The 24,368-nt window shown below is 49.8% G+C and overlaps 8 protein-coding genes across 8 annotated transcripts; 3 read left to right on the top strand and 5 right to left on the bottom strand.

Annotated features, from left to right (window-relative positions):
* Nucleotides 1-1,247: 1,247 nt before the first annotated feature.
* BKA55DRAFT_520730 (Gti1/Pac2 family-domain-containing protein) lies at nt 1,248-2,522 on the top strand (the record flags this gene model as incomplete). Its single annotated transcript, XM_046188448.1, has 1 exon — nt 1,248-2,522. The coding sequence occupies one exon, from the start codon at nt 1,248-1,250 to the stop codon at nt 2,520-2,522; it is 1,275 nt and encodes a 424-aa protein (XP_046045386.1).
* Nucleotides 2,523-3,702: 1,180 nt separating this feature from the next.
* BKA55DRAFT_741467 (beta-lactamase-like protein) lies at nt 3,703-7,269 on the top strand. Its single transcript, XM_046201474.1, has 2 exons — nt 3,703-4,147; nt 4,203-7,269. The coding sequence occupies exons 1-2, from the start codon at nt 4,002-4,004 to the stop codon at nt 6,943-6,945; spliced, it is 2,889 nt and encodes a 962-aa protein (XP_046045385.1). The 5' UTR covers nt 3,703-4,001; the 3' UTR covers nt 6,946-7,269.
* Nucleotides 7,270-7,301: 32 nt separating this feature from the next.
* On the bottom strand, nt 7,302-8,468 carry BKA55DRAFT_741466 (integral membrane protein S linking to the trans Golgi network-domain-containing protein). Its single transcript, XM_046201473.1, has 2 exons — nt 7,943-8,468; nt 7,302-7,880 (listed from the first exon to the last, which is right to left on the bottom strand). The coding sequence occupies exons 1-2, from the start codon at nt 8,191-8,193 to the stop codon at nt 7,514-7,516; spliced, it is 618 nt and encodes a 205-aa protein (XP_046045384.1). The 5' UTR covers nt 8,194-8,468; the 3' UTR covers nt 7,302-7,513.
* A 148-nt stretch (nt 8,469-8,616) lies between these two features.
* On the top strand, nt 8,617-9,236 carry BKA55DRAFT_577667 (cytochrome oxidase c subunit VIb-domain-containing protein). Its single transcript, XM_046193628.1, has one exon. The coding sequence runs from the start codon at nt 8,752-8,754 to the stop codon at nt 9,154-9,156; it is 405 nt and encodes a 134-aa protein (XP_046045383.1). The 5' UTR covers nt 8,617-8,751; the 3' UTR covers nt 9,157-9,236.
* A 794-nt stretch (nt 9,237-10,030) lies between these two features.
* BKA55DRAFT_597013 (uncharacterized protein) lies at nt 10,031-12,979 on the bottom strand (the record flags this gene model as incomplete). The annotated part of the gene is made up of 2 exons (XM_046196020.1): nt 10,031-10,765; nt 10,814-12,979. The coding sequence occupies 2 exons, from the start codon at nt 12,977-12,979 to the stop codon at nt 10,031-10,033; spliced, it is 2,901 nt and encodes a 966-aa protein (XP_046045382.1).
* Nucleotides 12,980-16,954: 3,975 nt separating this feature from the next.
* BKA55DRAFT_543052 (P-loop containing nucleoside triphosphate hydrolase protein) lies at nt 16,955-18,636 on the bottom strand (the record flags this gene model as incomplete). Its single annotated transcript, XM_046190544.1, has 3 exons — nt 16,955-18,403; nt 18,463-18,541; nt 18,593-18,636. The coding sequence occupies 3 exons, from the start codon at nt 18,634-18,636 to the stop codon at nt 16,955-16,957; spliced, it is 1,572 nt and encodes a 523-aa protein (XP_046045381.1).
* Nucleotides 18,637-19,703: 1,067 nt separating this feature from the next.
* BKA55DRAFT_694010 (acyl-CoA dehydrogenase/oxidase) lies at nt 19,704-21,450 on the bottom strand (the record flags this gene model as incomplete). Its single annotated transcript, XM_046199986.1, has 3 exons — nt 19,704-20,936; nt 20,987-21,285; nt 21,336-21,450. The coding sequence occupies 3 exons, from the start codon at nt 21,448-21,450 to the stop codon at nt 19,704-19,706; spliced, it is 1,647 nt and encodes a 548-aa protein (XP_046045380.1).
* A 1,199-nt stretch (nt 21,451-22,649) lies between these two features.
* On the bottom strand, nt 22,650-23,938 carry BKA55DRAFT_520500 (PIN domain-like protein; the record flags this gene model as incomplete). Its single annotated transcript, XM_046188429.1, has 3 exons — nt 22,650-23,171; nt 23,222-23,788; nt 23,840-23,938. The coding sequence occupies 3 exons, from the start codon at nt 23,936-23,938 to the stop codon at nt 22,650-22,652; spliced, it is 1,188 nt and encodes a 395-aa protein (XP_046045379.1).
* Nucleotides 23,939-24,368: the final 430 nt, after the last annotated feature.

Below are 24,368 nucleotides of genomic sequence, written 5' to 3'. Positions count from 1 at the left end.
TTGGCCCCTCCCTGTCTTCCCGTCTTGTCCGAGGACACGGTTCATTAAACCCTGCTGACCTGTTTCTGACCTTTTCAGAACAAGAAGAAGGACACAGCTTTCTGATCTTTTACATAACATTCCAATCCATCACATTACATGCTCGCTTCTTGTAGCAAATCATCGGTTTCACCAACTCGTCGACAAACGCAGCAAGCCGTAACTCTCGAGCAACTACAGACTCCTTGATAGGTATGTTTGTCTCCATCTCAGATCTTGTGTCTTTTCCTATGGCTTTGGTACTCGGTGCATCCGGCGCAATACCTCCTAGGTGAGGCGGTTTGGTGCATGGATCAAGTGTCCTGGGAGCACTCGTGTGACCGTTGTGTTCAGTAAATGGGGTTTCTCTGGGGCGCCTGAGAGCCGCAATCGACTCTTGTACGTGCTTCTCATGACATGGACCTGATCTGAATCGCAAGCTGGGTCTTGGCTCGAGTTGAGTCAAGCAGCAGCGAGATTGCTTGGTCCATCTTACTACTTCCGACGAGTTCATGATGCACATCGCCAAGCGGCAAATACTCAATCTAAGGGAAATTTTAGTCGAGTGGATCATCCACTTAATCGGCTCCGACGGCACTCCCGCCAGGGAGTCGAGCCTCAAACCCCTGGGATGTGGGCTTGGAGTGTGTCACTGTACCGTTGCGTTGTGGTTTCCTTTACGACCTTGTTTTGGGGATTATATATGATCACCGGTGTGCAACTCATATCTTGATTCTATCCCCTTGCAACCTTTTCTCTCTTCACATATACTCTACCAAGATACTTCACTTGCACTCAGACATCATCTACTGCTTCACGCATATAGATACACAAGCCTAACTAACCTACTTAGCCTTGTCACCTTACCAAGACCAAACACTTTCATAAGCCCCAACGCTCTCAGGAACGCCAAGAAAGCGAAGGACGAGCCCACTTCCACAGGTGGATACGTGGACAAAATTCCGCTCAACCCTCAGCCCTTGTGGAGTCACCTTCGCACATTCGGCTTTCACACGCCCACGCCCTGGCTCGATCTGATCTAGTGGGGTGCCGCGTACAAACAAGCCAGAGCTTGGTTCTCACAAGGCCCTTATTTATAAAGACGCTGAGAACCTACCAAGGCACTGGATCTGGATCCATTACCCAAAAACTTCTTTTGACCTCCCGCCCTTGTGCGGAATATCTCTTTGACATAACATCAACATCACATCACGTTACACATCTTCACAATGGAAACGTACCACGGATATGTGCGGACACCCGCCGATGCTATTCGATTATTTGAAGCTTGCCGATTAGGCATCTTGCCTCGTGTGCAACGACGACTTTCGGAGAAGGAGAGACAGTCAATTCGATCTGGTTCGGTTTTTGTTTGGGATGAGCGGGAAGCTGGTATGAGGAGATGGACTGATGGAAAGTCATGGAGCGCTAGCCGAGTGTCCGGAAGCTTCCTGACATACCGTGAGATGGAGGGCAAGCGAGGCGGTGGTTTCAACACCAGCCGACGAGGTGGCGGCAAGACTCCAGACTCTGGACGCGGTAGCGACGAGGACCTAGATGATGGAGAGCCTGAGGGTTACCGATACAAGGCAGACGGCCTGATGAAGCAATCTTTCAGCATCACTACTTCAACCGGCCAACATCTTCACCTTATCTCATACTATTCTCGCCCTCAACCTGGCCAGCCTGAGCTCCAGCAGCCAACAAACGATCCTAACCTGCGGGGCATTGTTCCTGTCAAGGGCATGTATCCTGAGTCCAGCATGGGAGAGGCCAACACTACACCTGCTCTAACACGGGCGCCGATGCAGCAGCCTCCCTACATGGTTCCTCAGCCTGGTCAACAGCCATATGCTCCCTATGGCCAGCCTGGCTATGGATGGCCTCCTTCTCCCGTCGCTACTCCTCCTTACAGCCATTACGCTGCTCCCTATCCCCACGGTGTACCTCAGCAACTTCCACCTCACCCCGGCCACCCAAGTCTTCCTCACCCACACTACCCCCAGGCACCTATTTATGAGCAGCGTGCTCCTCTTCCTCCTCTGCCCGCCAAGCCCAGCTACCCATCAACATCTCCTCACTACTCACACCCTACTCTCCCCAGAGCTCACGACTCGCCTCGAGAGCATCATCTCCAGGCAGCTGCTCAAACTACCATGGTGAATGGATCTTCTCGCACTCATCAGGTTGCACTCCCAGGTCTTGGCGCTGTTACCAATGGCCCTCCTGGATCTTCCCTCGCTGCCATTAGCACTCCTCCTAGCCGAACTATGAGTGTCAGCCCTCCTCGAAGCTCTCACTCTGAAGCTCCCGCCACCACTTCCAATAAGGCTAGCCTCTCAGCGCTTCTGCACCCTACTCCCGCACCTAGTGAAAACGGCAGTGTCAAGCCTGGCAGCGCCAGCAGCAGTCCTAGAGCGGCTGGTGCCTGTGGCCTGGAGAAGGGCGGTGTCAGTGAGGACGCAAGAGCCTTGAGAATGCTGGACCGCAAGTTTTGCATCTAAAAAAAAAACAAACGAGGAAGCTATCCTCAGTGGTGTTGAAACGGATTGGAGGCCAAAATCAGCCCAGGTAGAGGCTACCATGCTAAGGAGTTGTGTTTATTCATCATATGCATTGTACGGCGTCATCATATTTTACGGGACAGCAACCAAAGGGGGTCTGCTGCGATCATTCAGCGTGCTTTTTTACGACAGGGAACGGAAGAGGAATGAACGGAACGGTGTTTAGGGGTCACACAAGGCACCATCATGGTTCAGTGGTGTTTAGGTGCCGTCGCTATCTATGCGGTGAAGCATACCAATCATGTACATAGTTACTGAGAGCAATATCAGAAGCATATTGACCAAACTTGTCCATCATGCCACCTAATTCACCGTGTCTCCGTATGTTTGAGTGACGTTTTGTCCCATGGTGTAATATCAGGCCGGCTGACGAAGCGGTTTGAGCGCCAATGCAATGCGTATGCGTACAGTACGTACGCGTTCAGTGTAAGTCAGGGGCGGCACAACGGCACGATGAGGTAAAATTTACAGTAGATTTAAGGTTGTTGTCAGTTGGTGGATAGTGTCTGCATTCCCGTTTATGCGTGTCTTCAGCTATTCGGCGGCGCGTAGTGCAGGGCCGCGTCATCCTGACGATGCCGAGATGCCGGACAGGGTGTAGTACAGATCGTAAAGAACGCGTAAGGGAGAAACTGGGGAAACGGGAAATGATAATGGCAATAGAGGGCCTCGGATAGTTCCAGGTAATCCTTAATTTTATCTCGAAGCCTAGAATTGGGGTTTGCGTATAGATGTTGTAGGGGTGTGATGGGAATAGGCGGCAATTTAGAGGCCTGGAGGGGTGGCGAGGAGATGAAGCTATTGACAATAGTCGACACTGCTATTTATGGAAGAGAGACATGTCTTTAATTTGGTTCAAATTGGTCTCGTGAGATTGGCCTGCTCGTATTAAGCCATTCATTGTAATGTTGATTGTGAAGCTATTCATAGTGGCTTGTCGCTGCATGCCAGCGTAATGTGCATGGTTTGTCTTGACGGCCTCGCATGCTTGACTGGCTAATATAGATCTTGAGATTCTTTGCAGTCACATTTGAGTTAATTAAAGCAGCCTTTGTATTTTACCTTAAATAGTTTATTTCATCCGTGAATGCACGTAATCAGCAGCATGTCGCGTGTAAGTCGGACTATAGTTTAGCCGGCCCGAACCCATTGACAGCTGCAAGTGCTACGCGCATCAATGGGCAGAATAATCAAGCTTCGCGACGACCGATTGATTGTCTTTGTCCGCATCAATAGAGGACAATGAAATGACAATTCAATAGCTGCAAAACTTCCATCTCGATATTTAATCCATCTCGACTCAACTAAGATTGATTTAACGATAATCATGCTGTTACAATCGATATAGCAACTCTACTCCAAACCTTCATCTTGATTTGACTTGATCCTTTCTTTAATCACGATTGCGCCGATACCACCATGTTCACCTTTTGCCCGCTCCAGGGCGCCCTTTCAGACTCGCCTGCTTCGCAATCGCTCCTCGAACTCGATGGAGGCGTCAAGGTGTTGGTTGATCTAGGATGGGACGAGACCTTTGATGTTGAAAAGCTCAAAGAGATAGAGAAGTATGCTCCCTGCGCAGCTGCAACGACGATGATGGCTAACAAATATGCGCTATAGACAAGTGACAACTCTCTCGCTCATCCTCGTTACACATGCGACGGCTTCGCATCTTGCTGCCTACGCCCACTGCTGCAAGAACATTCCACAGTTCACGCGCATCCCTGTATATGCGACACGACCAGTCATTGACCTCGGTCGCACCCTCATTCAAGACCTGTACACATCGAGTCCTGCCGCGGCGACGACGATTCCTCAGAGTTCGCTCACAGAGAGCGCATACTCGCTGACACAGACTGCGACAACTGCGCAGAACCTACTACTACAATCTCCTACGAACGAAGAGATTGCACGATACTTCTCCCTTATCCAACCGCTTAAATACTCACAACCGCATCAACCTCTACCCTCGCCGTTCTCACCGCCTCTTAATGGCTTAACTATCACCGCCTACAACTCTGGACATACCCTCGGAGGTACGATATGGCATATTCAGCACGGTCTAGAATCTATTGTGTATGCTGTGGACTGGAACCAGGCACGTGAGAATGTCTTTGCTGGAGCAGCTTGGCTGGGAGGTGCTGGAGGAGGTGGCGCTGAAGTCATTGAGCAACTACGGAAACCGACTGCACTCATCTGCAGCAGTCGTGGTGCAGACCGAACTGCTCAGACTGGAGGCCGCGCCAAGCGAGACGAGCAGCTGATCGACACTATCAAAGCTTGCGTGACACGAGGAGGAACTGTTCTTATCCCTGTGGATTCAAGTGCTCGAGTCCTAGAGCTCTCGTATCTCCTGGAACATGCTTGGAGGACAGATGCTGCTTCTGATGCAGGCGTCCTCAAGACAGCCAAGCTATATCTGGCTGGACGCAACATGTCAAGCACAATGCGATACGCCCGAAGTATGCTCGAATGGATGGACGATAGCATCGTTCAAGAGTTCGAGGCTTTTGCTGAGGGCCAACGAAGGGTCAATGGCGCGAACGACAAGAAGGAGGGTGGACCATTCGACTTTAAATATCTACGACTACTCGAGCGCAAGGCCCAGATCGTGCGACTTCTGAGTCAGAATCCCGACAACGTATCGACAGAAGGCCGTGTTATTTTGGCCAGCGATAGCAGCATTGAGTGGGGTTTCTCAAAGGACTTGATCAAAGGATTGGCCCGAGACTCGAGAAACTTGGTCATTCTTACAGATAAGCCCGGTCTATCAAAGACAGACAAACCATCTATTGCACGAACATTATGGGATTGGTGGAAGGAGCGCAAGGATGGTGTATCTGTGGAACAAAACGCTAATGGCGAGAATCTCGAGTTTGTTTATGCTGGTGGACGGGAGTTGGAGATTCGTGAGGCTCAGCGTCATGCTCTAGAAGGCGACGAATTGGCACTATATCAACAATGGCTTGCGACTCAAAGACAGCTTCAGGCTACACAACAGAGCGGAGGCGCAGCTGGACTTGAGGCAACAGCAGATGTCGTTGACGATGCTTCATCTGAATCCTCTTCTGACTCAGAAGATGAAGACGGAGAACAACAGGGTAAAGCACTCAACGTCTCGACAGCTATTGCCCAAGCTGGCCGCAAGAATGTTGTTCTCAAGGATGAGGATCTCGGTGTCAACGTGCTCATCAAGAAGAAGGGTGTATACGATTTCGACTCTCGAGGGAAGAAGGGCCGAGAGAGGACGTTCCCTATCGCTATCCGAAGAAAGCGTCAGGACGACTTTGGAGAGCTCATTCGACCCGAAGATTACCTTCGCGCTGAAGAGAAGGAGGAAGAAGGCCAGGACAGCACCAACATGGAGGCCACTGACGACAAGCTCGGCAAGAAACGGAGATGGGATGATTTCGCAAAGACTGGAACCGGCGCCAAGCGACAACAGAATGTGCGGGCTGGTTCCGCTGACGGAGAAGAGGCTGGAGCTGGTGATCATGATGGTTTCGTGCCTGATGAGCTCGATAGTGTCGAGGATATCGAGACCGATGAGCCCACAGGACCGTGCAAGCTCACATATCAGACTGAAACTGTCCAGACCAACATGCGCATTGCATTCGTCGACTTTAGCGGTCTGCATGATAAGCGAAGTCTTAACATGCTGATTCCCCTGATCCAACCACGAAAGCTCATTCTTGTTGGTGGTGAACGAGATGAGACACTCTCTCTGGCCGAAGACTGCCGTCGGGCATTGGGCGGAGATAATAGCAACGCAGATGCTGGCAGTGAGCGTTCTGTTGACGTATATACTCCTGAGGTTGGAGTCGTCGTGGATGCTAGTGTCGACACCAACGCATGGGTCGTCAAGCTCGCTGATCCTCTTGTCAGGAAGATCAAGTGGCAGAACGTGCGTGGTCTGGGCATTGTTACTATCACCGGACAGCTCCTTGCCACACATCTTAACGAGGCCGCCGCAGCAGATGAAGATGCTGCCAACAAGCGCCAGAAGACAGAGGAGGCTTCCTCAACAACACTCACCAACATGGCTGCGGCTATCCCTTCGGCCACACCAGTTCTTGATGTTCTACCCGCGAACCTCATCTCCGCTGTCCGCTCAGCAGCTCAACCACTACACGTTGGCGATCTCCGACTTGCTGACCTCCGTCGTGCCATGCAATCCGCTGGCCATGCAGCTGAATTCCGTGGTGAGGGTACACTAGTTGTCGACGGCACCGTGGCTGTTCGCAAGACATCCGCAGGGCGAGTCGAAGTCGAGAGCGTCGGTATGCCGACTGCACGAAGAAGCACTTTCTACGAGGTGCGCAAGATGATATACGATAATTTGGCGGTTGTGGCTGGTGCATAGAACGTCCATGAAAGGCTACAGAAGAAATTGGAGGCGAAGAAAAGGAATGGGCGTAATCGATGGGATGTGCTGGTTTTTGTACTCTACTGAAGAAAGAAAGAAAGAAAGAAAGACAAGATAAGACAAAGGTGTATTCTCTTTGGGGAATGAATTTGGTTATAATGAGCCACGAAGGGGTTGGAGATTGCAGAAGAGGAAAGTTGAGATAGATTCAACAACGGCATCAAAGCCACTTCTTCTCCATTCGCTTGCTTTGGTGTTTCTTGCTTTGACTGTAACTTTCGCGAACAAGTAAAGTACTGAAACATATCACGATAATTCACGACTATCGATTCCAGGCACATTCATATATGAATCTTTATGAAATCCGGTCGTTATATTGATGTTCGTCTCTTGATAGACAGATCTATCCTCGAGTCGTCTCACTCAGTCTGGAACTGACACAGGAACAAGTCTGACTCCTGATTAAAACTCTTCCATATTAACGTACATAAACGGGGTAAAGAGCGCCCAAACGCCTAGCAATGCAAGTCTATTCAACCATATCCAAGGAACCCAACCCCAATTTTCATCTTACAGGCTGCATAGGCGCCATCTCATACTCTCCACCACCATCCGGCCCCCTTCCTCTCACAGCAATACCCATCTCCTCATCAACAGGCGGAGGAGGTTGCGGCGCTGCGCCTTCAGGTCCTGTAGCTGGGAGAATACGACGGCCGCCGAAGAAGACGGGCTGGAGTTCGCGATATTGGCAGCCCCATGTTCCCAGACCGATGCATAGCCCTGAGGAGACTAGCATGGTGAACCACCATGCTCCGTGGCGGGGAATGTGACCGCTGTAAAGGGATGCGATTACGAGGTTGAGAAAGTGAACGGTTAAGGCGAAATCGGGTACGAGTTTGGAGCGAGCGATGAGGGCGACTATTGCGATAGGACTACAAAGTGTTAGTGACGATATTCCAACAAGGGAGCTTCTGCGCTTCAAAGTAGAACTCACATGATCAGCCCTCCGTCCAACAAGAACACAAATGCCATGAGCCATCCATGCGTGGTATCTCCTCTCAGTCCCTCCCAGCCAAATACAAGCGTCCAGCTAAATCCCGAGCCAGAAACAAGCGCCGTAAAGACAATGAGGACCAGCGCAGCGAAGTAGTATATCGCCTGTAGTGTCGCGATCTGGCCTGCGATTTTTAGGGGCGCAAGTTCTGCGAGGGCGCCTGCGCGCGGAGGTTTACGACGTCGTGGCATGATATGTTTTCGTCTGAAGTTGTTGTGGGAGGTGAAGTTCTAGCAGGTGCAAGAGTCGTTGGTCATCGAAGGGGCATGTCTCGTGAGGTCTTGTGATGTCTTCTTTGAGCTTTCGGCTTTAGCGCATGAACCTTGTATTCCCAGCTTTTTCTAGTATTTGAGGCTTGATTATTGAAAGTGAAACTCAACAGCAGCTGAGCATCAGCATAGACAAAGAAAAAGTAAAGGAGAGAAAAAGAAAGTTGAATGCAGGGAATAAGCCGAGTTGTGTAAAGTAAGGGAAGTAAGGACTATCAAAGGACAGATTAAAGTGCATCAGCCACACATGGCATAGCATAGCTACCCTGAAACGTGGCTTGTGCTTCATCCACTAAGCCATTTCAATCTCACCGCCCTCTTTTTCTGCCGTTCCTGCTCGTCATACCTTTAGACTAAGGTAGAGAGAGATACAGCTCATGAGATTTTGTACCCGTGTGTCCCACCCGCATCAGCATCACGAATCGAACGGACGAACCCTCTCACATAATAACCACTAAAAAATACAAACACAAATACAAAATGGGTTTCTGGCCATTCTCAAGCGACTCCCGCGCCGACGCCATTCGATCCGGCGACGCGATACCAAACCGTCAAGAGCGCAAGATCTGCTGGGCCGCCCGCGATGCCTACTTCAACTGTCTAGACGCCCACAACATCGTCGACGCCACCAAAGATCCATCAGCGACCAAGAAAGCTTGTCCAGTTGAGACGGCGGATTTCGAGCGGGACTGTGCAGCTGCTTGGGTCAAGTACTTCAAGCAGTGGAGGGTTGCGGATATCCAGAAGAAGCGACGCCTGGATGAGTTGAGAGCACAAGGTGCGCAGGAGATGACGGTTACGACAAGTTTTGCGCCAGAGGGTGGTGCTGGGGAGAAGGGGAAGGGTGTAGGTGATATTCAGGCCATGTTGGATAAGAAGAAGTAAAGCAATTGGGGGAATAAGATGATGGATGAGACGACGGACACGGAAAAGGCTTCACAAAAGGCCATTGCTTGTTATACACATTTGTATTATACTATTGTAAACTACCACAATACCACCAACTCACACCAGGAAGTACAATCGCAATTGCACTCACTGTATCACCTTCACACCACACACCAGACCCATTCCTCCCAGTGAGCTAACTCAAATCTTTATCCTACCAAATCTATCTATTCCTACTACCTAAGCCGATACCCGTGCAAGCCCTACCAGCTGATGAAAAACCAAGAGAGTACAATAAGTATATGACAAAAAGGAAGTATCATGTGAAAAGGGGCCAGTTAACAAAGAATTGAATAACGACCAGAAGAAAAATGAATAAAAAAACAGACTGTAGCGTGCTAAGCGTGGTGGTATCATCCATGTCTTCTTCTTTTTTGATAAAAGGAACCATATCTGCACTCGCTCCCGAGACACCGACCGCCCCTCACTCTGGCGATACGGCTCACCACCTTTCCGAGTGCTTCTCTGCTTCGTCGCTGACAAAGGAAAATGTGACTGAAAAGGAAACTTGCTTTCATAGGCCGAGGCCGAGTCCAGTATGCCAAAGATGTTGATGGACAGAATAACAATAAGGAAATAGTGCATGGCTGGTCAAAGAATGGACCAGGATAAGAATATGATATGACATGAATAAGGGGATGTGTTGCCAGGTGTCTCGCTTTTCTAATGCATCATCGGTGGTTGGCGATGGTTCCGTCGCTCGTCAACCTTTTGTATGTATCTGCGTCGTTCGCTTTCTTAATCGTGAATCCATCTTTTGTCCTCCTCGACAAACCTGGAAGTGATTCCTTGGTTTGACCTTGGTCGCAACCTAAGCTACCAGTCGTACTCCGTTGTCGTCTGTCCCATCCTTTCTCGGTAATGGCGGCAGCTCCTTATTGAGACTATCAATGCTCACTCTCTGTCCTTGATTAACGGGACCTGTGCCATTGCTGAGACCTGCATAGCCACTATCTGCGCTTCCGGGTCCAGCATATCCTGATTTGGGAGGAGTTGGGGGCGGTGCTCTCGTCGGAGGGAGGCTCTTGTTGAGGTCTTTAGAGGATCTCGGAGGCCTAGCCTCGGTGTCGTCACGGCCATTTTCACCTGCCTCCTGCACAACGGGCAAGATAGGCTCGTGTTGCAAAGAGTCGCGATTATCTCGAGAAGTGCCGGTAGTCAAGACTCGGTCTGGAACCTGGTTCTCGGTGTGGCCATGCCTCTCAGAGCGCTCAGCTTCCTTGTTAGCCCTTTCGAGCGTTTCCTGAGCTTCTGGAGATCGTGGGCCAGGTGGTGGAGGTGGCACATGGGTCGGCATCGGTGGAACGGCCTGAGAAGACCTGCGGCGAGAATTCCAGCTTGACACCCTGTTTTCTGAACGCTGAGCTTCAATCATTTCCTGATGTCTCCTCTCGGCCTCCCGGTGAGCCTCTTCAGTGGACATGGTGACACCCTCGATGAAATGGTAGAACCGGTCACCATATTGGTCAGGTGGTAGTGCTGAGATTTGTGTCTTGTCACTGGATAAGCCCTTCCAGAAGTGCTCAATCTTTTTGATAATTCCATACTAAATCATGTCAGTTGTCGTCGGTTTCAACCTTGATGCGATACTTACGTGAGTGAGACAGTCGATGACTCCGAGATAGTAAATCTCATCCCCTGGAGTGTTATCTTCATGAGTTGCCCTGAATCCACCATCATCCTGTCCAAAGACCCATCCAGGTCGATGCTGGCCTTCTTGCAATTCATCAGGCATCTTGTTCGCTGACTGGCCCATGGGTACTGGTCGCTCCTGGCGAATCATCTGTCTCAGTTCCCTAGCCTTTCGTTGGTTCTCCAACTTGGATGGTGTGCGAAGGAGGACCGAGTTGGGCTCGTCGTCGGGAGACTTCTCACCACCAGGGTTAAATACTTGTAGCGTCTTGTCACGAAGATTCTCCTCATTCCCTCGAGAGACGTCATGTATACCAACAAGTAGTGAGTAGTCCATAATCTTGAGTCTTTTCAGGAGAGCAACATCCCGTTGTAGTTGCTCAAGGAACATGCGCTTCTTCTGAATACCCAGCTCGAGGCTTCGCTGTCGCCTCAGCCAGTTGAGATCCTTCAGGGTCGCCCTGGGGTTCTTCTCCAAATCCTCTTCCCTATAGTCTCGACCAATGGTAGAACCCTTCAGATCGAAAGTGGTGTGAATATCTCGGTGTGGGGGGAAGAGGTTATTCATCACAACAAAGTGAATCTTCTTTCCATATGGCATCTTGACTCGGTGGAGGCCGTAAAACTGCGAAAGAAGCATATTGGGGTTGTCTTTAACATGCTGGTAGTATTCCTTAAGAATCTTGCGGAGAAACTTATGTTCAGCATGGTGGATGGTCTTGATGATGTACTTGTAATCCCGTGAGAAGTAAAAGAAACTTCCGCTCTTGCCAGGTGATCCCAGCTCAGAAAGAATATACTTGCCCGTGAGCGACATCAGATAATCGGCAGGGTCCAGACGGAACAGAGCTCGAAGACGGCGGAAGACCCAAGGAGCGTAGTCCTTGAACTTGAAATCGTACTTGGCAGATGGCACCAGCTCATTACCGGCGATGTCAAACGTCGACTTCTGCTTAGTCTCAAAATCGGCATCTGTCAACTCTCGGTCGAGCTTGGCATTCGTTCTCGAAACCGAAACACGAATACCTGTGAGCATGTTGTAGGCGGTCTCCCAGTTGGCGTGATTCTCGTCAACCTTGGTACCGACAAGAACACGATCGTCATCCTCCTCCTCCTTTCTCCTCCTCTTGCTAGCTCTCTTTTGTCGCAATGCCTCTGCCCAGCGCAGAGCATCTTCATCTGGTACAATCTCGTCCCGTGGTCCATCTGACTGCATTGATCGAGTTGGCCTTCTACCCATACTCAATGACGGCCGCCGGCCACTTGAACTTCCAGCATTAGTAGGTGAAAAGCGGCCACTGGCTTGGGCTGTATCCATTCCGTCTTTCGAACCGCGCCCTGGAACGTATTTGGGTACATCGAGGGTATGTCGTTGCTTGAGACCAGGGGGCGCTTGTAAATGTCCTGTTGATGAGGCTGCTGCGCTTGACGGGTTATAAATTGGTGGTGATGACAATCGATGTGTGCCATTTGTGCGAGGGTGCAGTGCCTGCGCCGCATCGGGGTTCGTATTATTATTCGCCGAGAGAGCAGTTTGCGACTGAGAACCGCGCGGCTCTACGGGGAATGGAGATAGTGAGAGTGTATGATTTCCATCAAAGCTCCTGCTTGGGGGCTTCTCGGAGGCTCCCTCTGTCGTTTGGGGTTCCGAAGGTAGGGGCTTTGATAGTATATTGTTATGTTCATGATTATTGGTAGAGGATGTGTTGGAATTGATGCCATTGGTATCGGATGAGTGTTGGCGTGTGCGGTCGACTAGGTTCGCTGTGCCATTAGGCATGGGCTGCTGCCCAAACTTGCCGACTCCGTTTACATCGTCTTGCTGGGTGTGAGTAGCCGTAGCGGGCATGCCGTTAGAATTGGAGCTCATGCTCGTGGGCCGCGTGCTGTTACTGTTGCCATTCATAGGCGCCGGTGCTGAGTCGGAGACGTCGGACGCGTGTGAAGAGGAAATGGAGCTCTCGTCAAAGCTCTCATTGATTGTATCGGATCGGGTGTGGCGGATAGAACCCCCATTCACCCTCTCCTTGTTCACGAAACCGAACTGGTTCGTGGGATCAAGGTTGAGGATGTCGGGGTTATTGCTGAAGATTGTCGAATTCTCCTGATCGGAGAGAAACGATGGCATTTCGAGCGGGGATGTGAAGAACTCGCTGGAGGCCAAGACCAGCGAGTGCTGACGCGGTAGATGCTACTTGGTGAAGTGATGCTATTTCGAGCCTAAATCGGGGTTTGTGGATGTGATAATATCGTCGAGACGTCGTCGGGCTCTGCAATCACTTGGCTTCCTGTCGCAGTGGTTCGCTCTCACTAACTCTGAGTTGAGTATTAACGTTGCTGGTGGAACAATGGGCAGTAGAGACGAGAGAGAGGGAAATTGGTTCGAGGGCCTTGCTGGCTGGGCGCACGGGGGGATGCTTGGCGGGTCGACCAATGGGCAGGGCAGGGACACCGCGTTGGGGGTAAAAAGTCGAGGGGAAGCGAAAGCCCAGCCGAAGTTGAGGTTGTAGATTAAATGGGCTACGGGGTTGTATGAGGATGATTGCGATGGGAACGGGTTTCGTATATCAAATTCCCAATTAATGTGCTGTCGAATTAGATCGAATTCTGGGTGTGAGGTGAGGTGAGCGACGGAGACGGAGAAGAGAGACAGAGGATGGTGTAGTGTAGTGTTATTGGTGGTGAGGCTGGGAGAAATCCGGGCGGGAAAAATGACGGGGCCTGGGCTCTTTCTTTCAGCAGTAGCAGTTGCAGCAGCTCCTTCCTGCCTTGCCTGGCATGTACCTAAAACTGGAAATGAGGCGTCTCTCTGTGCCCTGTGAGGAAGAAGGGGGAAGGAGATTGTACCCAATGGGATAATGGATGGGGGCACCCGGGATCCCGGCTGATATGAGATGTGAGGATTGGTGGACGTGTGACAGGCTCTGTTTTACTGGGCACAGCGTATCCGAGGGCTATCTTTCAGTGCACTCCACCCACTGAAGCAATGCAACTGGGCTGTGTGGACCACTGAAAGGGGAGGGTTTGTGTGGCATAAGTCCCACGACAGATGGGCTTGGCTTGGGGCTTGGCAGACGGCCCTGGAAACCCGTCTCCCGTCTGATGCCACTGCTACTATCTATCAGTGGCTTGCAATATTGGCGTCTAACTCTTGTATTTTACAGGTACGGGCTAGGGAAAAGATACACGCCATTGACACAATTTAAGATGCCATTAGAAGTGCCGGTCGATTGTGGTGTTGTCAGATTTGACGATCTGTGGCCATAATCATCCTTCTTATCTCGCCAAGGGGCAACATGAGAGAACAGCCAACTTTACAGTATAGCATGATCTAACCCAGGCTTCTCCATGATTCAATACGATCTCCCTATTCAATGTCATCCTTGTCATGAAGCATCAATCAGTGCCCGTCTCATTCTAAGTTTGCCTCAGAAGTCGAACAGTGGGTAAAGAGTTATATCTCGACTCATGTCTCTTCAACATGAAACTTACGGTCTTCAAGCATTGACTCTCCCTATAATACAGCTTCAGTAACTTGATGTTGAATTCAGCTGATCTGATTTCAATATTGTTCGGATGCTTTTAAGGCTCCGAGAGCTTGTTACTGGCTATTAAAGAACCTTGCCAGTCATCTGCAGCCATTGGATCCGTCAACATCAATCAATCACCCCAGGCACCGTTAACACAGCCACGGGGGTCAAGATCCACTTTCCCCCATCTCTTTCAATCTCGTTGTCGTGGATATGAAGACTAAGCTAAATCTCAAGACTATTTACTCTTCATCTCAACTTCAATATGAAATCGAGAGAATGATTTGTAAGTGGCAACATATTTTGGTGGTGTTTCTTCAAACTAAACAGACCATTCAACTAATGGCAACTGATCGTCGTTTTGGGCTGATATGTTCGATTGGCAAGATCGGCGCCATTCTCTCTTGTTCCAAGTCTTTTTTTGGTCCCAAGACATTTGTTCCTGTCCCTTGATTTTTGTCTTCACCGCTAGCTAGCACATTCCGTCATGGCTGCGACCCTTATGACACCAGTTTTTATGCGGCTGATCTACCATCCAACATCCGTCCATAACTGTGATAATCCCGCGGCTTTAACGTCTTATGTTTCTGTATTTGGCTGAAGAGCAGTATACAATAGCCTTTAGTCTTGTAGATCTTTATTGGGATTATGGTTCTTGTAATGAGGTCTCACTCTGAAGAACGGGAGAATACCCTATGCTGTCACTCAAAGTCCGTATAACGGGCAAGTGCGTTTCCTGTAACATATGGAGCATCGTTATACATGATACATGACTTATCATGCTACACTCATGACCACAAAAACACCACATCACAGCTGATTCTAGTCTCCAATATTAAGCTCTTCACAACAAAGCCAAGCTCATCATCTTACAACATATCAGCACCAATATCTAAACAAGCTCTTCATTCTCCACAACGTCTCTTATACTCTTGGCTGCCTCTTCCTCTTCAATAACAAATCCCTTTCTACCCCCTGCCAAGCCACCCACAGAGCACGGCCCTTCTCGGGGTTGGCGAAGAATGCGAGCAACCGTGACAGATGTAAAGGATCCACTGTCTACGCAATCCTTCATGAATCCTTTCAAGCACAACTAACTTAACTTTCTTGGCCTCACTCTAGGAATAAAAAGGAGGGCCGTGATTTTCAGGAACATGCTGAAGTCTAGTGCTAACTAACGCGCCTTTGTTGATCAGATACGTGAAAGCCCTAAGGACCCTGCCCCTGGTTTTTGTCAAATCACATTCCAGTGCCGACTCATTCGTTTCTGCTTCACAAGAGCCTCTTTCAGTCGTTTCACGACAACTTCCTGGCTTGACTCTTTCAACACAGCCCAATCAATATACAGATGTCCTCTCAAACTTAAACTCGAACCTTAAACAGGGGCTTGTCGTATTGATGGTTTCTGATCTGTCAAAATCGAACTACATCTGAATCATTTCTACTCCCTATGTTCAAACACGTTGATACTCTCAATAAGTTCACTACCACAAGTTATCACAAAGTCAGGAGTCATCTGCATGAGAGGAAAGTGGAAAATCCCACAGTTTTGCTCAAATAAACTATCTGCCTCACCAGCACCAGCCACGTCGTTGCAGAACGCAAAATCCGTCCATACAACGGCACGAGCCGAGCCGGTACGAAAGCCATCCAGTCCATTCAGTTTCCCCTCCCAAAAGTTTTTTTTTCTTCTTGTTTTTCTACTTTCATAGTTTTCATTGGTGCTGCCCAAGAGCAGTCATCTCGCTGTCTCAACCCTCAGTCTCGTCGCGAGAAGCTATGTTCGAGCAAAGACTGCATCTTGTCTGTGATAGGGTAGAGAAAGCAAGATCAATGTAGTGATGTTACCCGTGGGCCTCATAAAGCCCTTTCGAATTCACCAATACGTCTAGCAGAGTCTGCCTCAACTCATGAGATCCGCTCATCCAACGCAGATTTGTCGTAAGGGTATCATATCCCCCGTGCGCTCGCTCCGCCGAGGTGCCGTTCAACCCGCAAGTCAGCTACAGAAATTGCAGCCCTCAAATACAAACCGAGGGCAACGCCATCCGCGTGAAAAGCCTCGAACGCCTCGAACCTCAGAAACACCCCCTTTCCCTTCCCTTCTTCCCGCACCATTTGGCTGTGCCCAGCCCCAAAGCGGGTATGTCTACCGTGGTCGATGCCCAAAGAACACCTTTTCCCTGGAAGTTCCATTTCTCGCTCTTTTTCATCATCCGTAGATATCATGAACCAAATCAAACAGAATGCCAAAGCCGATGGTGGTGATACGACTGACAGATCCGTGCAAAAAGGAAGCCCATAGGGCTTCCATGCCAAGAATGCGTGAGCCATATGAGTCGGGGCTCGCTAATGTGTTGGGTTTTTGCATAGAAACCCTTTGTGAAAGTGTCGAAGGAGTCGTAATCCATCGGCAGTGCAGGCCGTTCGCCGTCCCATCCATTCGCGGAAAAATATGCGAATAATGTACAATCCAACATTGAAATCACAACCCAGTACAAAAAAAATCATCTTAAAGTCATCCTTAAACCCCTTTCTCGCCTACCTAACGCCATGCATGAGTATATATGATATTAGGATTGGGCATCGCGGGGCGGGCCGCGACCTCGACCGCCTGCGCCTTGGCCACCGCGGCCACGATACCCACGACCTCGTCCACGGCCTCGCCCGCCGTTGTTATAGTGCGGGTTGCCGTGCTGAGGGTTCTGGCTCTGCCAATTACCCTGGCCTTGTTGAGGCAGACCAGCCTGCTGCATCTGCTGAGGCTGTTGGTATTGCTGAGGTTGCTGAGTTTGGGGCTGCTGCTGACCCTGAGCAGCAGGTAGTTGCCCCCTTTGCATGTTGGAGATGGGTCGGGGGATCGACTCAGGGTTCTCGTAGACATAGAGACTCTTGTCGATGCTGGCGGGGATAGGCTGGATCTCAGTGCCAAGATCCCGCTCAATGTTGTAGAGGTTGAAGCGGTCGTCCCAGTTGATCAGGTTAATAGCCAGACCAAGGTGGCCATAACGACCAGATCGACCAATGCGGTGAAGATAGGTCTCGGCATTCTTGGGGAAATCAAAGTTGATGACAACGTTGACAGCCTGGATGTCGATACCACGGGTGAGAAGATCGGAACAGACCAAGTTTCGGCACACACCGTTGCGGAAGTCATGGAAAACACGATTTCGTGCATGTTGCTGCATCTTAGCATGACTGTAGAAGCAAGAGTATCCAAGTTCGGTAATTTTCTTAGCCAGAAGTTCGACCCGGTTGGTGGAATTACAGAAGATAATCGACTGGTTGATTTGGAGCTTGGAGAAGAGGGTGTTCAAGCAGTGGACCTTCTGCTTCTCTTCAACAAAGGCGTAGTATTGAGTGATACCCCTTAGAGTGAGCTCGTCCATCAGGTTGATCTCATAGGGGCTGACCATGTTCTTATCGGAAAAGTCCTTGACGGACAGAGGGAATGTGGCTGAGAAAAGCATGACTTGTCGGTCCTTGGGGTGAAATTGCAGAAGCTGTTCGATGACGGGAGTGAACTCGATGGATAGAAGCTTATCGGCTTCATCCATGATGAACATGGGGCATTCGCTAAGGTCGGCAACATTCTTGCCAGCGAGATCGAGAATTCGGCCTGGGGTACCTACCACAATATGGACGGGATCCTGCAGACGAATAATGTCATCTCGAAGACCGGTACCACCAGTCGTAACCATAACATTAATGCCGAGGTGCTTGCCGAGGGTCTTGCAGACTTGTGAGGTCTGCATGGCAAGCTCACGTGTGGGGACAAGGATAAGACATTGAATCTTGGAAACCTTGGGGTTGATGCGTTCCAAGGTAGGGATGACAAAGGCAGCTGTCTTGCCAGTGCCGTTCTTTGCTCGTGCAAGAATATCTCGGCCAGTTAATGCGACGGGTATAGCTTCCTCTTGAATTGGTGAAGGTTTCTCAAATCCTGCTTCAAAAATTCCCATAAGTAGATCTCGCTTGAGGGCAAAGTTCTCGAACTCGAGGCCCTTTGTGTTTGTAACATCCTGGGGACAAAGGTCAGCCTCTGGGCGTGCGCTAAGAAAAACATGATTGCAGCATGTACCTCTGTTTGTTGTCGGTTATCCTTTGCGGGGAGGTTCAGGTTCTTCTTCCACTCGTCACTCGCGGCGGGAGCACCGTCACTGCTCGAGTTAGTCCAAGCTCACAAGGGCCGCTAGGGCGGCGCAGCGGACCTGAGTTGGGTGGATTTCAGCTTGTCTGCTAGCTGATCCGCCATTGCGTGTATAGGATCCGTCTACGGATCGAAAGAAAGTAAAGGGTGAGGTATTATATGCAAAACAGCACAGAGATCGGCCTCTCGTGGGTTCGGGGCGCGGGAGGGGGCAGCAGGTGAGGAGCTGCAAGGCGTTGTTGGTTTGTGTGGAGAGAGAGTCGGAAGAAAATCGGTGCGCGAACTATCTGAGAAAGAAGACTCAGGGATGAAAGTGCTTTAGTTAGTTGAAAGCACGAAGTCGATATCGTGTGGAGAGGTTTCTTGTCGTCGTGGGGTGTTTAAAGGTGTGATTCGGTTCTTGGTGGAGGGAAGAAATAGAGTAGAGTAGGCTCAGTCTTGGAGTTTGAAGGTGAAGGTGACGATGGTGTGTGCCTCTGCGGTGGAAGGCCCTGCGCTTTTAGGTCACGTGTTGGCGGGGCAGCCCGGTTTTTATCGTTTGCTGAGATGGACGCGAAGGAGCTTTTGCTAATGTGATCTAGTCTATTGTTTTCTGGAATTTACCAAGTGTTTGCTTGTAGTTGAGCGACTCTCGGTGGGAGATTCCGAGGCTTTTGTTGTGATGAAAATGACACAAAAGATGAAAATCAACAGAGTTTCAATGAGGACGCATGATACCTCCAGCTCTAAGCAGGGGCCAGCTCTTACGATCTAACAAGCGAGGTACACCTTGTCACTGCAGTATGGGGTTAAGTTCTTCAATTGACAGAGAACAGTCCATCTCTGCCTATGTTTTGGGAGAATATGTACCTCTGAAGGTCAAGCTTTCTTTGTTCATACTATCAATTCACATTCTAGCCCAGGTAAGATAGAAGATAGCGTTACTGTTACTCCATGCTAGGCATGCTACCTATCACGATCCTCCCAATCACATGAAACAATGCCTTGACCAATAACCGCAGGAGGGATCACCAATTCACGCAAGCCATTCGTTCATCATTTATCATGGAATCTGTAACAACTGGTATTCATTCTTCGCTCTACTCGGCCTCACATCTAGACCAAGGCCATAGTCAAATAAGTAACTCCAAGGTGGTGCAATATATATACAAAAGAAATCTCTACTCCGGCTTTTACAGCTTCATACCCACAGCCTTTGCAACTCTCAGACTCTGCCTCATGCTAAGATCAAGCATAATCTCTTCACTGCCACCGGGAATGGCATATGCTCGCACATCACGGTACAGTCGCTCGACCTTGGCACCCTGGCCTCCTCGAGAGTAACTCAAGCCACCGAAGATCTGACTGGCTTCTCGAGCACAGAACTCGAATGTGAGGGTAGACTGGGCCTTGAGACCAGCAATAGGACCACCGAGTCGAAGCATAGCCTCTGTCTCACCCATGCGCTCGCACTGGTAGATGAGGTTCTCGAGCCAGTTATATGAGGCCTCGATTTGGCGAGCCATGTGAGCAAGCTTCATGCGGATAACAGGGTGGTCGATGAGCTTCTTGCCGAATGTGCGTCGCTTGCTACCGTACTTGACGGACTCTTCGTAGCAGACACGAGAGAATCGGAGAGATTGGATGATAATACCCATACGCTCGTGGTTGAAGTTGGTCATGATGACCTTGAAACCCTGGTTCTGCTTGCCGAGCAAGTTCTCAACGGGAACCTTGACATCCTCAAAGGTGATGTACGTTGTTCCTGAAGAAAGGACACCCTGGCAAGGCATACGTCGAGTGGAAACACCCTCGCCACGCTCGATGAGGAGCAGAGACACACCGTTCATACCAGCCTCGCCAGTTCGTACAGCAACGGTGAAGTAGTCGGCCCAGATACCGTTGGTAATCCACTTCTTCTCACCGTTGACGATGTAGTGCTTACCATCCTCGCTCAGCTTAGCCTCGCAGGTCAGGTTGGCGACATCACTACCAGCATCAGGCTCAGTGATAGCCAAGCAAATGCGCTTCTCGCCACTGAGGATGCCAGGCATGATACGGTCCTTGAGCTCTTTCTTACCGAACTTCATAAGAGGCGGGCAGCCAATACCGAAACCACCAATAATGTTCCAGACGAAACCACCAGAGCCAGTGCGGGACAGCTCGTCGGTGATGATCATCTCGTGGAAGAGATCCCACTGCTCAGGAGAGACAGACTTGATACCTTGAGGGACATATTGGGTTGGGTACTTGACGCCGAGAAGACCAGCGAGGTAACCGCGACGACCCATCTCCTTGTAGATCTCCTCGGGGACCTCCTTGGCCTCGTCCCAGTCGGTGACATACGGCTCGATATCTTTCTCAACCCATTCGCGGATCTCGGCGCGGAGTGCAGCATGAGATTCGTTGAAGTATGGTGAGTGGTACTAACACGTGTAAGCAAGGAGCTGACGGGCAAGGCAGGGGTTGAACATACGCTTTGGTACCAAGCAGGGTCAGCAAAAGGAATCTGGTCACCGAAAGGCTCAAGAGCCTCGGCGTCTTCCTCTTTGGCAGCAACCTCCTTCTGTGTAGTCTTCACGGCCTTAGGTGTAGGAGCCGCGGGCACCGGAGCGGCATTGGCCTCAGGCTTCGGCTCGGGGGCCGCGGGTTTGGAGTCTAGGGATCCGACCTGAAGTTGCTGCTTGTACTTCTTGAGGATGCCCTCGTTGTGGTACTTCCAGAATTGCTTGGAAGCGTCCTTGCCACCGACGCGCTGGAGGATCTTCTTACCACCTATTGCGCGTTAGATGTGAGTTTCGAGGAGGGTGTTGTGATTGACCTACCTGGGTGGTCGTCTTGGAATTTTGTCAAATCGTAAACATCGCCATCGACAATGATGTACAAGTCGCCGGGCTTGTTATGCGACGCAACGTCGCTTGTGGTAAAGACTTTAGACATGTTGACTTTGTTTTGCTGATGGAATGGAAAAAGGATGATAAAAACTACCAAGGTTATATATCACAGAGTCAAAGAAAAGGCCAGTACAACAATATGGGAGAAAAAGAAAGAGGAAGAAGGGATCATAAGCCTTTCATAGAACCTTTTTTAAAACATGCTTCGGCAAAATCATAGGTAGCATTACAATCACATGTTGGTGCTTCAGCTCCACCCCCATATTCGATCATCTTTTTCTGGGGGAAACTTGTCGCTTCAGGTCATGAGTCGTCTCATTCACGGCATTACTCGATGCGGTCATGGTAGAGAATAAAGGTCATGTGCCTACGCCTCGCTCTATTCATTTTACATGTGAAAGAGCCGCAGTAAACGACAATTGCTCTACTGCTAAACTCTAGCGCATGCATTGATGTCATGATGGAGGATGCCGAGGCTTCTATGCGCTGTCCAATCGGAGGTCGAGCATTGCCAAATATGGCGTCCGAGGTAAATGCTCACGACTCGCCAACTTTACAAGGGCAAAACCCCCACGGGGAACGGAGAAACCATCTGAAAAGAGTATGCGGAGAAGACCCTTTGTTGCATTTCACTTGCATGTGTTGCAAATTCGTCTTGTTTGGCTGGTTGGGTCTAAAGTCCGAATATGACCCCAGTAGCGTCTTGGTTCGGTGATATATCTACATCAGATCACCATCTGCCATCTGAGAATGCAACGAGTCTCCGAACTTGACAAACTATCCAAACAACTGAGGCTATTTGCTAGAGATATTCGACTAACATTCATGTTAGCCCTGTGACGCTCAATCTGTATAATTATGTTCACAATCCATTTGACCAATCTTTTTGAAGCTTACTACTGTCTTACAACTTATTCATCTGTTTATGCGTTCTAGGGAGGTCAGAAAACTCAAGACCTCGATCCTTAAGTAACAAAAATACTTGGGTTGGTTAAGGATAAACTAAGAATTCTTTTGACTCCTCTGCCTCAGTACTTGCTCTTGAGGCCGTTCAATACACAGGCTCTAGATTATCTCTATAAAAACCCATCGCAGTGCTGTCAATGCCACCGGATAAAGCTTTCAGGTGGTATATACCACTCCACAACGCCAAAAACTCCGTTCCCGATTCCAGCACGTAGCTAAACCTTTTCCATACCCTTCAAGACATCAGATCCTTGTCTCACTGCAATGTCATGTATCCTTTCACTTGGTACCTCGAGGCTTCGCTTTGGAAGCAGCCTTGTCCTTCTTCTCCTGCTTGGCCTTCTTTCGCTTCTCTTCGTTCTTCTCATCCAGCTTTCGCTTATGTGCTGCTTTCTCAGCATCTGTCTTGGGAAGAGGCTTGAAGAAACCCTCTAGTCGAGCTTGTTGAGAGCTCTTGAGGTTCTTCTCCAACCGGGCACCTCCACTGCGAACACGATCCTCTGAGAACCCCTTCTCTGTGACGAGGAACTGAACAAGGCCTTCCATGTCGGGCTTCTCCCACTTGAAATCGCAGTCAGGGTGGTCGGCTTGTCGCACATCGGGCTCGAAAAATAGATCCCGAGCATCCTTGTAGGGCCAGTCCTCTGGAATAGTATACTTCTTCTTGGCATCCTTCTCAATCGCCTCGACAACCTTCTCCAATGAGCCATGCTCACGAATCAGCTTTAGGGCAGTGCTGGGGCCGATCTTGGGAATTGGGTCAAGGTAATCACAGCCGAGCAGGATACAAAGATCCACGAACTACACCAGGTTAGACCAATGTATCAACCAATATGCGCGTTACAACATACCTGCTTCCTCTCCATGTTCAGGCCTTCGAGGACCCTCTCGAGGTGGATCTCCTGAATAGGTTCCTTTCGTTGTTCGCTGAAGGTAAGATGACGCAGCAGAATGGGTGCATTGAAGCAAAGTGTGTCCATATCTTCACTGGCGGCCGCATACACCTTGCCAGCCTGGGCCAAGACAGCACACTGGGCCTCGGCCTCAGTAGGTGCAATGATGTAAGGAATTCCCATGAGCTTGAGTAGACGCTGGCACTCAGCATTGTGCTCTCGGGTGACACGAACAGTTCGTCGTGAGAACTTCTCAATATCTTCTGCTGTACCGGTCTCCTTAGCCTCCTCGAGGCCTTCGGTAGCTTCCTGCTTGCGCTGGAAACGCTTGGCCAACTCGCCAGACTTAAGCTTAGGCGGTGCACCATCGAACACGTAGAGGGGTTTAATGCCGTTGTCGACCATGCGTAGAGTACGGTAGAACATGCCCATGAGATGCGATGTTGTCTCGCCGCTCTCGTTCATGAGCTGCTGGCCTTCGGATCGTACGGCGATGAGGAAACTGTAGATACTCATTGAAGCATCCTAATATCATAAGTAATTACCCTTCGTGTTGGATTTTCGTACTCAACTTACAATGGCGACCTTGCGGCCGAACTGGTTCTTGATCTCACCCTCCTTGATCGAATCTGGAGCTTCCTCCTTGATGATCTGGAAGAGTTGCTTAATACCCATCTTTGCGGTTGTTCTCTTTTATGCCGGGGTAAGCTGTAGAAATAAGAGTCGAAATGAAGTTGAGATCCAAGTGACAAGAAAAAAGAGAGAAGACTTGATTAATGGAGAAAAAAAGAGATGGAGGCGCAAACGAAACGTGAAAGAGGAAGGGACTTTACGCGTGTGGGACGTCATGACGCGCCTGTCGCGACGGGAACCACAGGGATCTTAATTGACCCCACAACATAATCGAACTAAAGCTTCAGAGCTGCCTGGAGCTCTAGCATTATGTAATGGAGGAACAAAGAGATTCTATAATGTGACATTCATGTTGCATGAGAGACAAAGTTATTTTTCTTAAATGATATTAGGGTTTGATTCATCCGATGTTCCTAGTTAAATGAAGGTACTTCCCAGGTGTCACAACTACAGCCATGTATGGCAGGCTGAC

Source organism: Fusarium redolens (assembly GCF_020744475.1).
Source record: "Fusarium redolens strain MPI-CAGE-AT-0023 chromosome Unknown BKA55scaffold_15, whole genome shotgun sequence".
NCBI classification, from domain to species: Eukaryota; Fungi; Ascomycota; class Sordariomycetes; order Hypocreales; family Nectriaceae; genus Fusarium; species Fusarium redolens.
The sequence above is the reverse complement of the archived record's forward strand: the minus strand, read 5'-3'. Positions and strand labels throughout refer to the sequence as shown.

Excerpts from the sequence above, each read along its gene's own strand:
- BKA55DRAFT_741467 (XM_046201474.1), top strand. The coding sequence starts at position 4,002 with ATGTTCACCTTTTGCCCGCTCCAGGGCGCCCTTTCAGACTCGCCTGCT. Across the intron at positions 4,148-4,202 it reads AAGCTCAAAGAGATAGAGAA|ACAAGTGACAACTCTCTCGC; the intron begins GTATGCTCCCTG and ends TATGCGCTATAG.
- BKA55DRAFT_741466 (XM_046201473.1), bottom strand. The coding sequence starts at position 8,193 with ATGCCACGACGTCGTAAACCTCCGCGCGCAGGCGCCCTCGCAGAACTT. Across the intron at positions 7,881-7,942 it reads TTGGACGGAGGGCTGATCAT|TCCTATCGCAATAGTCGCCC; the intron begins GTGAGTTCTACT and ends AACACTTTGTAG.
- BKA55DRAFT_577667 (XM_046193628.1), top strand. The coding sequence starts at position 8,752 with ATGGGTTTCTGGCCATTCTCAAGCGACTCCCGCGCCGACGCCATTCGA.